This window comes from Oncorhynchus clarkii, chromosome 32, assembly GCF_045791955.1.
Source record: "Oncorhynchus clarkii lewisi isolate Uvic-CL-2024 chromosome 32, UVic_Ocla_1.0, whole genome shotgun sequence".
Classification (NCBI taxonomy): Eukaryota; Metazoa; Chordata; class Actinopteri; order Salmoniformes; family Salmonidae; genus Oncorhynchus; species Oncorhynchus clarkii.
In genome coordinates this window covers 28,390,473-28,406,871 of record NC_092178.1, presented here as the reverse complement: position 1 = coordinate 28,406,871, position 16,399 = coordinate 28,390,473, and the positions used below count along the sequence as shown (strand labels likewise).

Genomic DNA, 16,399 nt, shown 5'->3' with positions numbered 1-16,399 from the left:
CCAAGGTTGATGTCTGTGTCCCTGTTAAAATCGAATTAGCATAATAAATCCCCCCCCGAAAACATCAGTTTAAGTTAGAGATATTTGTCGCACTTCTGCATCTGCATGAAAGGTGACAGAGCTAGAGCGGTGTTTGTCAGACCATGAGACATTATGCTCTACGACCCCCACAAGCGTCTTGGGACTCGTCTGAAGTTGGTACAGCTGATCTACCAACTTCTGTCTGTAGCACCCGAAGAGTTTGGGCTCTAGGAAACACACAGGCCTCACAAAATAATTGTCGAAATATATATGGAGACACTTTAGTGACAAAAATAAGAGGTTAAATACATGTAATAAATAAATAAATAAAAAACATGTATGTATATATAACAAATGTTTCCTGATCTTTCTTATATCTTTGAGATCTAGAATAGACCCTTTAGAAGTTTAGTGAATCTATTATTCAATGCGTTTGTCTGGGCTAATAGCAGTAAGGCCAAATAAATATTTTCATAAAATACTTTTTCTGGTACTTCAAGGGGTCTTAAAATTCAAAATAAAATAGCAAAATGATCCTTGGTATGACCTTCTTAAAACAATTCCATAAATCTTAGTAGAACCCCCCCCCCCCCTCCCCTGGCTTGGACAGGGCTAAGACTGATGGGTTCAGTGAAACACAGCTTTTAAGGCTTAATTAAGCCTTCAGAAACCCTTTTTCCCCCTCATTGTCTGTAAATATGCATGTCTATGTGCTTGTGTATGTTCAGACTCCAGGTAGTGCGGACTGGCGTGGAGAGCTGCTGGGGGCAGTGCAGCAGGTGTTTGTGAGGGAGCGGAGTGTGCTGAAGAGCACCCTCTATGCCCGTCTGGACCAGCTGGACACTAGCGACGCTGTCATCCACCTCAACCATCTGGAGCACAGGCTAGCTGAGCAGGTTACTGAAAAACTATGTACACTTTAGCTTAACTTCTGGCTAACCTTAGCATTAGCCTCAACTAGCTGGAGCACATGCTAGCTGAGCAGGTAGCTAACAAACACTTAACACTCAGGTAAGCCTTAGACATTACCTGCTTATCTTGGTATTAGCCTATTAGCTAGCTGGAGTGTGGGATATAGCCAACAGATAATTAAGAAATATAGAGCAGTTTTAGTCTAGGGTCTATTTCTCCAATTCGTAGGAAAACTTGGTGGTTATATGCATTGTTTTTAAGTTCCAAGGCTAAACTGTGTCTGTGTGTAAATCTACAGGATGCCCATCACAGGGATGCCATGGGGATGCTGCAGGCTGCAGACAGAAGCAGTTTGCTGACAGAGGTCCGGCAGCTCCGGGTCCAGCTACAACAAATCCAAGCCCAGGAGCCTGGCAGATCCAATCAAGGTCTGTAGTCTGGCCCTCCAATTGCTTCTCGTGCTGTGTGGGTGGGTGGTAAGGACACATAGGGATGATGGATGAACGTGTGGGGGCTGGATGGATGGATAAATTCATTGATTTTTTGATTGAGTAATATCTATAGTAAATCGTCTTAGATGAGGTCACAGCTATTCAACTCAATGCAACCAATTTAATGAATCTAAAAAGGAGAAACAGCAGCTGATTCTAATGTATTGCATGTTGTTTTGTCTGGCTGCTTGTCCCACTCAGGTGTTCAGCCCAGTGTGTCGCCTGGTGTTGAGCAGCAGAGGGAGAGAGGAGCCCCTCAGGCTGGTTTGTGTGGCATTCAGGAGACCCCCACACTGCAGCAGGCTGACAGGGCTCTGCTGGAGGAGCTGAAGGGAGAACTGTCCCAGACCAAACTAGAGCTGGAGACCACACTCCAGGCCCAGCAAAAACACCTGAAGGAGCTGGACACAGTCAGGTAAGGTTTTAATGCACGCTCACACAAACACACACCATCAGTGTCTTAGTTTGATACATAAAAGAGCAGAACATTCTCAGGTAAGACTATTTAGAGATGTACAGAAACAAACATCGACTTACACTCACCTTCCCAGCATTGGTATTGCATACACATCTAGTTTACCTTCCTAGTTGCTGTTGGATGGATCCAGACCGGTGTCTTTTTTTGTAGAATGGAGGTGTCACAGAAGGCTGCTGAGGTGGACACCCTGACGGACAGACTGGCAGACGAACAGAAGAAGGCCAGAGAGATGCAGTGGGCCTTCGAGAAGGAGAAGTGTAAATCTGACAAGAAAGAGGAGCTGGAGAGCGAGGAGCTGGAGGTAAGACAGTTTTTAGGGAAGGTAGTAGACAGGTGTCCCAGTGTAATTTCACACATCTTCACTTTAGTGTGTTTGACTTAAATGCAGTGTTTTACTGATGTGTTCACCTTAGTCACTGGAGTAGGTCTACTCGTGTTTTTCACACTTTGTATTTACACCCCTTCCCTCCAGGATCTAAAACTGGCCCTGGAGGAGCAGCAGAGTCACGTAGCCCAGCTGACCTCAGCCCTAGACCAGGAGCGCCAGTCCACCTCCCAGCTTTCCGTCCAGGCCGAACAGAAGCGCTCCATACTGCAGACCCAGGCCTCGCAGCTCCACATCCAACTAGAGTCAGAGCGAGCCCGGGCCCAGGAGCTGAGTAGCGCCCTGGGGAGAGAGAAGGAGCTCCGCCAGCACGGCTCCTCCTGGAGTGAAAGCCCAGAGAGGAAGGGGGCTGAGAGTGGGGAGGATGAAGTGGTGGGAGGGGCGATGTCATCCGAAGCTCTTCTGGAGGGACTGCGGAGGGAGATGGACAAGAAGCATGCTCAGGTGGGCTGTTTGTTTGTTTGTAGCTGAATCAGATGCGCACACACACACACACACACACACACACACACACAAGTACATTCACACTAGTTTACTTACAATAAGTCTTATGATGCAATGAAGGGGGCTGTACTTTTACCGGTTGGTTCTTCACCGTGTCTTTCTCACTCAAACACCCACAGCCACACACGGCCCCCAAGCGCCGCCCCCTTCCATTACAACTGTTGTATTTTCAAATCCAAACAACGAAGTCTCAACCCCCCCAGGATTTTTCTTCTGGATGAGAGAACCAATCAAGTCCGCACAATTTATGAGCATTAACAAACGGCCTCCTGTCCAGACCAGTGAGTCACAGCTCTTTCACGCTGTGTGGTCGCATCAGCCAGGCTGCTATCAATGCCCGGCACACAGGAGATTCACAGAAAGTGCTAGCGAAAATATTGGGTTGGCATTATGACCAGTTATGTCATGTGATTCTGCACCCCTACTAAATTGTGCCACCCTATTGGCTTATCAGGTGGTGCATCTGCTTTCTTCAAATTGTCATGACAACATTACATAGGCATTACTATTATAGTAACAATAGTTACCTCCACTTCTGCATTCCCACGAAATCCTGTGACCTCCTATTTATTCCCTCTTCAGGTGGTTAGTCTGCTGGATGAGGTGGAGGCCCAGAAGCTGGAGGCTGTGGGACGGGAACAGGAGCTGACCTCGGCAGCTCAGAGGTCATGCCAGGACCAGGAGGCTCTTCGTGAGGCAAGGGGCCAGCTGGAAAGCCTGGGGGAGCAGGCGCGGGACGCCATGGCGCAGCTGGTGAGAGAGGTGCAGCAGGGGAAGCGACTGGAGCAAGAGAAGGAGAGGCTGCAGGAGAAAGTGGTCCGGCTGGGAGAGATGAGAGGGGGGGTGACGGTTGGGAGCGGGACGCAGCAGCAGCCTGATAACCAAAACGTGGGTCACATTCCTATATCCTACATTCATACTCTTTGAATGAACCAAATACAGCGCTTTTGAATCAGATGGTACAATTGAAATGCATTTTATAGAAAAATCCAATAGGAATATTGTATTGTTTTCTTAGCTATTGGTACTACAATATATTGTGATTATTAAGCTCTTGTTGTTAGAACCCAGCTATGTATGATAAAATAATCACACTATATATACAGAAGTATGTGGACATCCCTTCAAATTAGTTGATTCGGCTATGTCAGCCACACCCATTGCTGACAGGTGTATAAAATCGAGCACACACCATGCAATCCATATACAATCATTGGCAGTAGAATGACCTTACTGAAAAGCTCAGTAACTTTCAATGTGGCACCATCATAGGATGCCACTTTTCCAACAATTCAGTTCGGAATATTTGCCCTGCTAGAGCTGCCTCGGTCAATTGTAAGTGCTGTTATTGTGAAGTGGAAACGTCTAGGAGCAACAACACGAAGTGGTCAGCCACACAAGCTCACAGGAAGGGACCGCAGAGTGCTGAAGCGTGTAAAAATCATCTGTCCTCGGTTGCAACACTCACTACCGAGTTCCAAACTGCCTCTGGAAGTAACGTCAACACAATAACTGTTTGTCGGGAGCTTCATGAAATGGCCCAAGCAGCTGCACACAAGCCTAAGATCACCATGCGCAAAGCCAAGCGTCAGCGGGAGTGGTGTAAAGCTCGCTGCCATTGGACTCTGGAGCAGTGGAAACGCGTTCTGGACTAATGAATCACACTTCACCATCTGACTAATCTGGGTTTGGCGGATGCCAGCAGAAGGCTACCTGCCCGAATGCATAGTGCCAACTGTAAAGTTTGGTGAAGTCGGAATAATGGTCTAGGGCTGCAAAGGTGGGACCAACTACATATTAATGCCCATGATTTTGGAATGAGATGTTCGACGAGCAGGTGTCCACATACCTTTGGCCATGTAGTGTAATAATGTTATGGTGGAGCTGTTTTATGCTCAGCAACATAATTATAATGTATTATAATCCACAATTATGGCCATTTGAGAGTCTGTTGGTCATAAGTTATTTAAACTCTACTATGCTATGTGTCTTCTGAGCTGAAACTTTTCTGTACCGTGTCTGTGCCAGCAGCAGGCTGTGTGGCTAGGCATTCCCACTGACCGGACCAGAGACTGGGTGTTCCAGCAGAAGCCTGGCGACATGCTTACAATCGAATCCAGCGCACCTTCCCTCCTTGAGGTCACTGGGACAGGGGTCAACCTCGCCCCCCATAACCCAAAACACTCAGACAAGGTCTTGGGCAAACTGCAGCTCATCGCAGCCAAGATCCAAACCATGGTCAGCAAGGGCTCTGGCAGGTATCTCACAATTACTTAACAACTTTGTCTCAACACATTTGTACATGTTATATACATCCGTTCAACTTTTCATTGAAGTGAACCGATCAATATGTGCAGGTGTAGATTGATGTTGTGTGGATTAATCCATATATGTGTGTATGTACAGGCTGACTTCGGAGGTGGACAGTGAAGGGCTGTCGTGGCTGCAGACCAATATTGATGAGGTCATCACTATGCTGCAGCAGTCTCCAGCACTCCCCTTGGTCCCTGAGGTGAGATGGCACTTCAGACTACTTAGATTAGATTGTTGTTTATTGTCCTACAAAAATATCTTAGCACAGCTCACACATTATATACAGTGCCTTGCGAAAGTATTCGGCCCCCTTGAACTTTGCGACCTTTTGCCACATTTCAGGCTTCAAACATAAATATATAAAACTGTATTTTTTTGTGAAGAATCAACAACAAGTGGGACACAATCATGAAGTGGAACGACATTTATTGGATATTTCAAACTTTTTTAACAAATCAAAAACTGAAAAATTGGGCGTGCAAAATTATTCAGCCCCCTTAAGTTAATACTTTGTAGCGCCACCTTTTGCTGCGATTACAGCTGTAAGTCGCTTGGGGTATGTCTCTATCAGTTTTGCACATCGAGAGACTGACATTTTTTCCCATTCCTCCTTGCAAAACAGCTCGAGCTCAGTGAGGTTGGATGGAGAGCATTTGTGAACAGCAGTTTTCAGTTCTTTCCACAGATTCTCGATTGGATTCAGGTCTGGACTTTGACTTGGCCATTCTAACACCTGGATATGTTTATTTTTGAACCATTCCATTGTAGATTTTGCTTTATGTTTTGGATCATTGTCTTGTTGGAAGACAAATCTCCGTCCCAGTCTCAGGTCTTTTGCAGACTCCATCAGGTTTTCTTCCAGAATGGTCCTGTATTTGGCTCCATCCATCTTCCCATCAATTTTAACCATCTTCCCTGTCCCTGCTGAAGAAAAGCAGGCCCAAACCATGATGCTGCCACCAACATGTTTGACAGTGGGGATGGTGTGTTCAGCTGTGTTGCTTTTACGCCAAACATAACGTTTTGCACTGTTGCCAAAAAGTTCAATTTTGGTTTCATCTGACCAGAGCACCTTCTTCCACATGTTTGGTGTGTCTCCCAGGTGGCTTGTGGCAAACTTTAAACGACACTTTTTATGGATATCTTTAAGAAATGGCTTTCTTCTTGCCACTCTTCCATAAAGGCCAGATTTGTGCAATATACGACTGATTGTTGTCCTATGGACAGAGTCTCCCACTTCAGCTGTAGATCTCTGCAGTTCATCCAGAGTGATCATGGGCCTCTTGGCTGCATCTCTGATCAGTCTTCTCCTTGTATGAGCTGAAAGTTTAGAGGGACGGCCAGGTCTTGGTAGATTTGCAGTGGCCTGATACTCCTTCCATTTCAATATTATCGCTTGCACAGTGCTCCTTGGGATGTTTAAAGCTTGGGAAATCTTTTTGTATCCAAATCCGGCTTTAAACTTCTTCACAACAGTATCTCGGACCTGCCTGGTGTGTTCCTTGTTCTTCATGATGCTCTCTGCGCTTTTAACGGACCTCTGAGACTATCACAGTGCAGGTGCATTTATACGGAGACTTGATTACACACAGGTGGATTGTATTTATCATCATTAGTCATTTAGGTCAACATTGGATCATTCAGAGATCCTCACTGAACTTCTGGAGAAAGTTTGCTGCACTGAAAGTAAAGGGGCTGAATAATTTTGCACGCCCAATTTTTCAGTGTTTGATTTGTTAAAAAAGTTTGAAATATCCAATAAATGTCGTTCCACTTCATGATTGTGTCCCACTTGTTGTTGATTCTTCACAAAAAAATACAGTTTTATATCTTTATGTTTGAAGCCTGAAATGTGGCAAAAGGTCGCAAAGTTCAAGGGGGCCGAATACTTTCGCAAGGCACTGTACATAAACCACATAGAAAACCCAACAGGAAACCTTGGTCTTAGTCAGACTTAAATAGTATCCCCCTGCCCAACACCTGCACATAGAGTAAGCTATTCCATTTCAGTGGCTACTGAGTACTGACATTTCTTCTCTGCTGTGTCTACAGAGCACCGCCCTGCTGGCGGGAGGCCAGTCCAGCTCCCTGACAGAGCGGCTGCTGAGGCAGAATGCTGAGCTCACTGGCTTCGTCAGCCGTCTGACAGAGGAGAAGAACGATCTGCGCAACCAGGTCCTCCGCCTGGAAGATGAGCTTCGACGCTACCGCCAGGCTGGTCTGGGATCAGGGGACAGCGTGAGTTACAATACTAGATCTAATGCAATTCAGGGCTGGTGACGGGTCTGGGATCAGTACAATAATAGTCTAATACTATACAGATCCAGTTGCAGGGTGGGAATCTAGAGATGGGAGAGAGAGTACAATACTGGATTGCAGAAACACCTAGAAATGGCAGAGAAGTAAAAATGTGTGGAGACATTGTGTTAATTTGCACCACTCCAACATCACTCCTCTCTACCTCTATCCCTCCCTCCAGTCCAGCAGGAGAGGCGGCGTGGACAAGCAGCATGAGGCGGCCAGCCTTCTGTTCTCGTCGGAGCGCGAGTCCTGGACCAGGGAGAGGAGCCGGCTGGAGAAGGGCCTGCGTCTAGCCCAGGCCGAGGTGACCCGAATGAGGGGAGAGATCAGGGCAGAGTCCCTCAGAGACATGACCGGACCGGACACAGACAACGCCACACTGAAGGTGAGCTTAAAGCTGCCCTGCATCTCTCCATAACACTCACCTCTTTACAAATTGACCACTTTTCCACTCTTTGTCAGAGTTGAATAGAAAATATATTGTTGCACATCTATAAAACCCACTTAACTTACACTATTACAACACTCCTCTCTCTCTCTTCTGTTCCCCTTCTCTAGAGGATGTATGGCAAGTACCTGCGCTCCGAGAGTTTCCGCAAGGCCCTCATCTACCAGAAGAAGTACCTGCTGCTGCTGCTCGGCGGCTTCCAGGAGTGTGAGGAAGCCACGCTGTCGCTTATTGCTCGCATGGGTGGCCGGCCCTCTCACTGCAGCCTGGAGTCCCCGACGCAGCACCGCCGAGGGCTGACGCGCTTCCGCTCGGCTGTCCGCGTCTCCATCGCCCTCTCCAGGTAAAAATTGGGAACTGAAGTGGTAGGATGGTGTTGCAACTGTTAGGAAGAGGCTATGGTATAGCTAATACTTATGATATATGTATTCTAATGGTCCTCTATTCCATCTTTTTGAATCAAACTGTTCTGTTCTTTCAGAATGCGTTTCCTGGTCAAGAGATGGCATAAAGCTACGGGGATGAGGTCCATAACATCTGGCAATGTGAACAGAAACGGTCTGGGACAGTCACCAGGTATGGAAATCACATTCCCTCACACTAACCCCAACACAAAGAAAATGAACTGGGAATGAATTAACTGGTTATTGAGTTAAATGGTAAAGAACCAAGCTCGGCTAACCTAGGCTTACACACTTGTAATCAATTAAGTGCTGATTGGTCAGGTGGTCCACATGGCTAGCTAATCTAAATAAATAACCTGAATATTCTAAAGTGCCAGGTTCAAACAAAAGCAGAAAATTAATAATGACCTTTTCATTGGTATTCAAAGTTGTCCTGCTGACTCATTAATCCGGTTTTGTGACAGAAAAACCACACAGAGGACTGACAACTGTTTCTCTTCCTCTTCAGGTATCGAGATGAGGACAGACTCACCCTACCTGCATCCAGGGAGTGTGGAGGTGTACGGGGAAATCAGAGGGGCCAGCAGGGGGCGCACTGGACGAGACTCCCCCAGTTCCGCCCTTTCCTCTGCACAACACAGGTTCCACATGGCTGGGGACCCTCTGACCTGCTCTCACCTCCAGAACTACGACCCTGACCGAGCGCTCACCGACTACATCTCCAGACTGGAGGCCCTGCAGAGGAGACTGGGGAGCGTGCAATCAGGTAACACACACACACTTCCAACCATACTACCTCATACGATCTAAAGTTAAATAATGTAATGCCATAAGCATAAATTACCCTCTCATTCAATCACTCCACAAAATATGTGCAGATGATGCTTCCAATGTTCTTGTCAAGTGTTAAGTCTTGGGATCTAAACAACTTCATTTTTCCCTTCCTAGGTTCTTCTTCATATGCTCAATTGCACTTTGGAATAAGAAGATAGAAGTCTTTAATTTACATTGAAACTGTCTTGAAGAAACTGTTGCCTTTTCTTGTGCTGAGCTTTGGTATTTTGTATCATTCTGCTGTGTACAGTATATATCTATATATATTACGTGGGGACCAAAAACAATTTTTTGTGTGTGGACATCTTATAATCAGGCTTTTTGTCGCCAGCACTTGAAACAGCTTCTATGTTTGTAAACTTTGGTCTGCCTCTTTGTTGTGGATAAACACAATCACGTTAAATGTATATTTGTGGAATGCTAATTTAAACAAAAAACATTGATTAACTTAATTTATACTGTGTGGGTGGAAGAATATGTAGTGCAGGCTTTTCCAGAAAACGCCGGTCCTGGAGACGTACCGGGTGGGTGTGCAGGTCTTTGCTCCAGCCCAGCTCTAACACACCTGATTAAAGTAACCGTGGTTTCTGAAATGGAAGACCATGATTGGTTGATTTATTGGAAATTGTTGTTAGTGCCGGGCTGGCACGCCCAGTAGCTCTCCAAGACGGGAATTAGGAGAATTCTTGACGTGGAGAATGTTTGACTTTACTGTTGAGGAGGCTGCTACAGGATCTATATACACTACACTGTGTTTTATTAGAATGGTTTCTTGGACAGACTACAATTTGTAGAAGACATATTTTTGTAAAGGTAGGAACTTTGAATTTTCTGGGTATTTTGTTAGAAATGTAATTAAAGATGCATTTTAACACTTGAAATATGTGGTCGCACTGTTTTTTCAATTCAGCATCACTGACACACAATCAGATTTTACAAGTACACATGTAATTAGTTCTAACTGTTGTAAAACAAGATAAAACTTCAGCTAAAATGTGAATCTGGTATGGGGGAAATGTACGGTCAATGCAATTATGGTGTGAAGACAAATTGGACATGAGATTTCGCCTCCTGGAATTCACATGGCATCATCTCAGATATAATTTTTATTTAAAAGGTGCAAATGTTCACAAAATTAGGCTTCAAACAGTAAAATCAATCTAAATAAAATGGAGTAATAATTTTCCATCATCAAGGCACTACATTGGTCAAACTACACTATGACCTCCCAACATTCCCACTCGATACGCCAAGTCGTGTTTATTAGGGCACACAACAGAAAATGTGTCTCTTGTTAAGCAAGTGCAGGTTGTCCCTCCCCGTTTAAAGTCCTTGTTCTTTGTTTGACCCAGCCCAGGTCCTCTATCTTTGTACAATTATGAATGGACAGTACATACAAAGTCAGTGATGGTCGGTTTGATCACTGATCTCTATGAAGCAATGGATAAGGATCAGTGGTTTTAATATTTATCACAGCTCTAGAAAAGGCAGTGCTTAAGTGCTTTTTACCTCAGTAATATTCATTCTTACAGTAGTATTTTCACTCCTACACAGTGGACTCCATATCACATTTCAGACAGTGGAAGCTTGAAAGCTATATGCATTACCATGAACATTTTGAAATAGAACGGCCAAAAGCTGAGGCCTGGTTCCAGATCGGTTTGTGTTGAATAGCCAAATCCTATGGTAGTTGGACTATATCTGGGATGAGCTTTTGATGAATAAACTAACTGTTTCAGTTTAGGCTTACATCAATGGTGGCTGGTGTCCCTTTAAATCAGAGGACGGGCTCATAGTAATGGCTGGAACTGAACAAGTGGAATGGTATCCCATCAAACAAGTGGTTTCCATGTGTTTGACACTAATCCATTCCAGCCATTACTATGAGCTGTCCTCCCCTCACCAGCCTCCTGTGGCTTACAATACATTCTAGCAAATTAAAAACATAGCAAACATAAGGTGGGGGCAACAAAAAGTAAAGTGAATTAGATTTTCAGACAGAACTCTTTGCGTTAATTTGAACAGTTCCTAAATTAAAGTACAAGAATGTTCTCTAAATAAAACCATTAAAAGTAAGGTTGTTGGGGCAAATCTGAAATGGCTCCCTATTTCCTATATAGTGCACTACTTTTGTCCAGAGCCTTATGAGAGCCAGCCCTATGAGGCTATGGCCAAAAGTAGTACCATATAGACTAGGAAACCATTTTGGACAAAGCCTTGCTCTTTTCGCTGCTGTGTGTTTGCGCTCAGTGTCTCTTAGTGTTGTCTCCTCTTGTATCTGATGACGGGGTTGTGTGGGGTGTGGATCATGGTTGTGTAGTTGATTGTGGGGAAGTAACCATCGACCAGGTTGAACTCGTAAAGGCGCAGCATGGTAGACCAGATGGTCTTGATCTGAACGTAGGCAAAGTTCTCCCCGATGCAGCGGTGACGGCCTAGAAGACAGTGAACATCTGTGTTTTTGTCATGGAAATGAGGGTCTGATCTGAAACTTTGTGGCATGAGACAGCTTGGAATGGGAGTAAAGTTTATATATTGAGCAAGGGCCCCACCTACTGACAAAATTTTACGAATCAAAATTCATACTGCATGAAAGATGTTTCCCCTACCATTGTGTACATGCTTGGACACTTCTGTTTCCTCTTAAAGACGGCAGATCACCTAACGTATAAGATGCTATTAATAGGGACGACTAAATATTATTACCTGCACCAAAGGGCACATAGGCAAATTTCTCCCCTGCAGCAGGGTTGTCATTAAGGTAGCGGTCAGGCCTAAACTCCATCCTCTCTGTCCAGGTGTCCTGCAGACGGTGGTTGACTGTCGGGGACACACATACCTGGTGACCAGCTGGGATGGTGTAGCCTGCTACAGTCTGGGAGTGGATTGAAGCAAAGGGTCAGGGTTGGTCAATAGTCACTCACTTACCTATTGTACACACATGCATTTAGCTGGGTTGGGGCTCCATTCCCTTTCAATGTAAATAAAGAAATATATGGACAATTTACATTATTCCCATTTCTCTCTGTTAAATTCAGTGTCTAAAACGTTTTTTCAATTAACTGCTATTCTAATGGATTTGTAAAATCTCTTGACAGAAGGAATGACTTCATGGGTATTCGTTAACTTCCCAACAAATAATGATATTGAGCTTACCTGAGGAGAGCGTGCCATTCTCATCATGGTCATGATGGGTGGACGGAGTCGGAGGGTCTCTTTCAAACAGCGATCCAACAAAGTCAGGTCCTTCAGCTGATGTATGAACAAGAGAACAGGTAAGTAAAAGACCATGTCAAATATTGAAATGATAAAAACTGTCCAAATGAAAAGCTGAACTTGTGGTTTAGCAGTCTAGAAAAAAGGTTCTAAACTGAAGTTGCTTACATACAATATAAAATTACCCAGTTTAAATAGAATATGGTTAATAAGCGGATCTAAATAAGTTTCAACAAAATAATTCAGAAAGATGTATGTACCTATATTTAATATAATGGATTGAATTTAGTCAACACTTGTAAGGCAGTATAAGAACATAATTCATATTTTCAACAACAAAGCTGTTGTATAGTCTATGACCATTTACGTGCAGTTTGTAATATGCCAGTTATAGATTCTGACCTGGTCAAAGTTGAGTGGGGGCAAGTCTTCTCCACATGCAGTTTTCTGTTCAGCATAGCAGCGGTCCTGTAGGGCCTTATCTTTGCCAAGGAAGAAGCCCAACCAGGAACTAGTAGTGGAAGATGTGTGCTGTCCGGCCAGGAGTAGACCAATCAGCATGCCCGCTATCTCATCATCATTTAGGGGCCGCCCATCTCTTAAAAAGGGCAAAAATGGTTAGGATTGAATCAGTCTGAAATGGTACAACAGTTGTAGAATACCTTTAAACCAAATGTCCATTCACTTCAGTTCTGTTGGGAGGCATATACTTGTACCACCTGTAGTAATACTGGCATCTGTTCTACTTATGTCTTACTTGTAGGTGGCATCTATGAGGGTCTGCAGCATATCGTCCACTTTCTCTCCAGAGCATCTGCGTTTCTGGGTGACCTTGTAGAAGATGTTCTTGATCTCCCTGTGTGCTCTGTCCCGTCGTCTGTACAAAAATGACAAAACCTGTTTTTTCCTGTCTTATAGAAATAAGATATTCTCATATTGCTATTACAGAATGAATACAATAATAATTAAGTCCAACTCAGTCGATCACCCAAAACCTTAACCTGATGATAGAAAAATGAATAAAGTTTAATGAATCATAATTTCCAGCAAATGTTCTGGTAACTCAGTCTAACTTGGTCTGTCAAACAAAAAAACTAACCTGAAGGTGGAACAGTTTGAATTGACCCTTGGTTGAGGAAAGGACAGTATGAATGAAGTCTTTTTCTTACCTGAAACTGGGCAGGGGCAGCCAGCCGGGCAGTAGCCAGGCAGCGTGGCTGAAGCCCCCGTCCAGGTCTGCGTAGAGCTGGGCCACCTTCTCGTCCAACATGCTGCGGATCTCCTTCCCATGCAGACAGGCACTGGCCGTCAGGATTATCAGCTCCGACAGGGCCTCAAACAGGTCTGAGGGAGGGAGGAGTAGAAGAGATGGGATGTTAGGAAGGCGTGAAAGAGAGAGAGCGGAAGAGATAAGAAGATAGAGATGGATGGAAATAGTGAATGAGTGAGACAGAGAGGGAGAGAGAACAGAGGTCAGAATTGCTGACTGGATAACTGACTGCGCTACGGCTCAAATGTTATGGCGAGTAAACAAGCGTTATGACGTACTCATAAACAGCGACACATTGCAAACAGATTCTATCAAGAGTGTGAAGCAAAAGGCTGCAGTCATTAGTAACCCGTTAAGTATCTGAGTATGTGCATGGGAGATCACTGCTCTCTTGAGCAATGTAATAGCTACAATAAATGACAACAAATGTTGACTTGATTTGCTTCTTACTCTCTTTATTCGTGTCAGGGGTAGCTCTGTTAAATGCTACTTTTGGTAATATCATATCGCTACCCTACCTTTACAGATGAAAAAAGTAGCTATCTTAAAATGGATAGCAAGGTTCAAACTGTATTACAGTAGTTACAACACATTGATTATGGTGTATTGTTTAGGTATTACGGCACTGTTGGAGCTAGAAACACAAGCTTTCGCTGCCCCTGCGATAACATCTGCAAATCTGTGTCCGCGACCAATAAACTGATTTGATTTTGAAAACATGAGGTATTAGTAGAGAACATGTTGATGGGAAATTGTGTTGAATGGCTCATTTTCTGATCAGTTTACACTGCTGACACCTAAAGTCCACTGTGCTTCACCCAAGTCCCTATCCAGTCAGCTCTTCTTATAGGTCTGAAAGGATAAGCATACTGCATTAATAATTAAACTTTGCCATCTTATCGGCCAAGTGGGAAATGTGTCATTCTGCTTTCGGCTTTTCAATCCTTTTAGGTCTACATGAAGTAGCTACAGTAGGGGCTAGGGGTCGATTTGGAACTGGGCATTTGGATTACTTTCCACATGGAATACTGTAGAAACCAATTTTAATGGCTCGGTCATTTTACTTTGTTCCCCACTGTCTCCCCATCGTGAAAAGTACTCCTTCGTTTCCTCCTCTATAATTTCAACGTGCTGTTTGAAATGGGCGATGTTCAGTCCTGTCTTAAACATCTTCTTCTGTTCCAGGAAGATCTACAAAAGAAAATGGGCGGCATAATTGGACTTAATTAGATAAATCAATACTTAGTTTATGATAGGTTTATGAGATGAAACACAAGACAAACAAACTTATGTCAACACTTTTGTTGTGTGTGGTAACATTCTCTCTACATTTGTGAGTGCAAAAGAGAGGTATCTCTGTAAGTATTTATTCGCTTACATGGTTAGGTACATCGTAGGCAACCCCTTTTCCAAAAACTGGCGTGGTCAATCGAGAATAGACATCCTCTGCATTGAGATCTTCGTTCTTGCTGTTGAACATCAGTGTGGCTGCCTCACTACCCAGAAGGTAGGTAAAGGTTTTGCCCACCATGGTAAAGCTGACAACGGGCCCATACTGTGAATAGAAAGAAAATAAACCTTGTTTTAGCACCTACTATAAGGGCACTTTCACATGGCACTATACACCAGTAAGGTAGAGATTCAAAAGCTGTATTATATGAAATAAGTTATTGTAAAGTGAACGCAGTTTATTACTGCATGTTTTATAAACAAAATAGGTAGCACTTTGAGCACTAAAATATATTAAGTATACTTTACAGCAGTACTGTATTCTTACCTTTTCATATGCATTCTCCAGAAATTCAATGGGACTTTTCCCAAATGCTATGGCATGACCCAGAAATGGAATGCTAGAAGGTATGTATGGTGGGTATTTCTGAGAAAATAAAAACATTAATTTAGTTACAAAAATAAAATACACAAGTCAAATGATTTTGTGATTTTGGACAATATGCAATGGGCTATGAATGCGCCGTGATGCTGTAACATTCACTGTAGCAGACCTAATAATAATGTAATATATACTGTAACTCAATTTATTTATTCTTCATGTACATACCTTGTGTTCTTCTGAAGAAGATTGTGACTGTTTGAGCACCAGTTTAGAAATATATCCCAACGTTAGGGTGATCACAGAAACTGCAAGGACCACTGATGTCAAGTTGTCACTCATTTTCCCGACTGTATTTTCTATTAGCATACTACTAACTTGATATAAATGCATAGCCATTGTTACGTCTTGTGTTTCTTTAAAAAATGTGTAAAATATTGTAGGCTACTGCGCCAGGCTCCTTGAATTTGCAACAAATCTGTTACCCGGTTGTGGTGTCGCTTCTACCACATCTAATTCGGTTTTCCAGAAGGCCCCAGGCTATTAGTATTAGCAGAAAATAGTGTAACCCAGTGCTCAGTAAAATCCCTCTTTAGTCCAAAGGCATAGTTTCATCCATTGTCATTATAGCACTAAATGAAATTACGTGACAGATTGTATTGTTTCCTTGGCATCTCCACCTGTAGATGTGAAGTTAGTCGTGCCCCCGCCTAACAAATAAAGCTATTTCATTTGCTTGGTGCTGTGTGTCCGTCAAATAACTCCACGCTCCGCAGCTGCCTTCCTGCACTCTGGTTGGCTATCACTACCTGGACTGATGTCTGGCTATATGATGTCACTGCCCCAACAGGAGAATCACATTGGTTGAACTACATACACCGTAGAATAGGTATAGATGTAGCTACTGTAGTCACTAAAGGGTGTCAAATTCAATCGAATTTGTTATACCAGTGAACGTTACAAAGCAATATGCATAGATTTAGGCTATGTT

General features: G+C 43.7%; 2 protein-coding genes across 3 annotated transcripts in view; one reads left to right on the top strand and one right to left on the bottom strand.

The window, feature by feature from the left end:
* LOC139392420 (A-kinase anchor protein 9-like) overlaps positions 1-9,972 on the top strand; it is a 126,385-nt gene extending 116,413 nt beyond the window's left edge. For both annotated transcript variants that reach the window (XM_071140396.1, XM_071140395.1), the window contains 14 exons: positions 750-917; positions 1,232-1,361; positions 1,626-1,839; positions 2,053-2,203; positions 2,375-2,731; positions 3,374-3,679; positions 4,823-5,049; positions 5,198-5,303; positions 7,157-7,342; positions 7,584-7,790; positions 7,964-8,196; positions 8,335-8,429; positions 8,766-9,023; positions 9,206-9,972. In XM_071140396.1, coding sequence (XP_070996497.1) covers positions 750-917; positions 1,232-1,361; positions 1,626-1,839; positions 2,053-2,203; positions 2,375-2,731; positions 3,374-3,679; positions 4,823-5,049; positions 5,198-5,303; positions 7,157-7,342; positions 7,584-7,790; positions 7,964-8,196; positions 8,335-8,429; positions 8,766-9,023; positions 9,206-9,249 — 2,682 coding nt within the window. In that variant the 3' untranslated portion in view covers positions 9,250-9,972. The remainder of the gene's footprint in view (positions 1-749; positions 918-1,231; positions 1,362-1,625; positions 1,840-2,052; positions 2,204-2,374; positions 2,732-3,373; positions 3,680-4,822; positions 5,050-5,197; positions 5,304-7,156; positions 7,343-7,583; positions 7,791-7,963; positions 8,197-8,334; positions 8,430-8,765; positions 9,024-9,205) is intronic.
* Positions 9,973-10,163: 191 nt separating this feature from the next.
* LOC139392242 (lanosterol 14-alpha demethylase-like) lies at positions 10,164-16,144 on the bottom strand. The gene is made up of 10 exons (XM_071140083.1): positions 15,637-16,144; positions 15,355-15,453; positions 14,956-15,132; positions 14,642-14,768; positions 13,477-13,651; positions 13,065-13,184; positions 12,710-12,905; positions 12,248-12,343; positions 11,798-11,966; positions 10,164-11,526 (listed from the first exon to the last, which is right to left on the bottom strand). The coding sequence occupies exons 1-10, from the start codon at positions 15,805-15,807 to the stop codon at positions 11,348-11,350; spliced, it is 1,509 nt and encodes a 502-aa protein (XP_070996184.1). The 5' UTR covers positions 15,808-16,144; the 3' UTR covers positions 10,164-11,347.
* Positions 16,145-16,399: the final 255 nt, after the last annotated feature.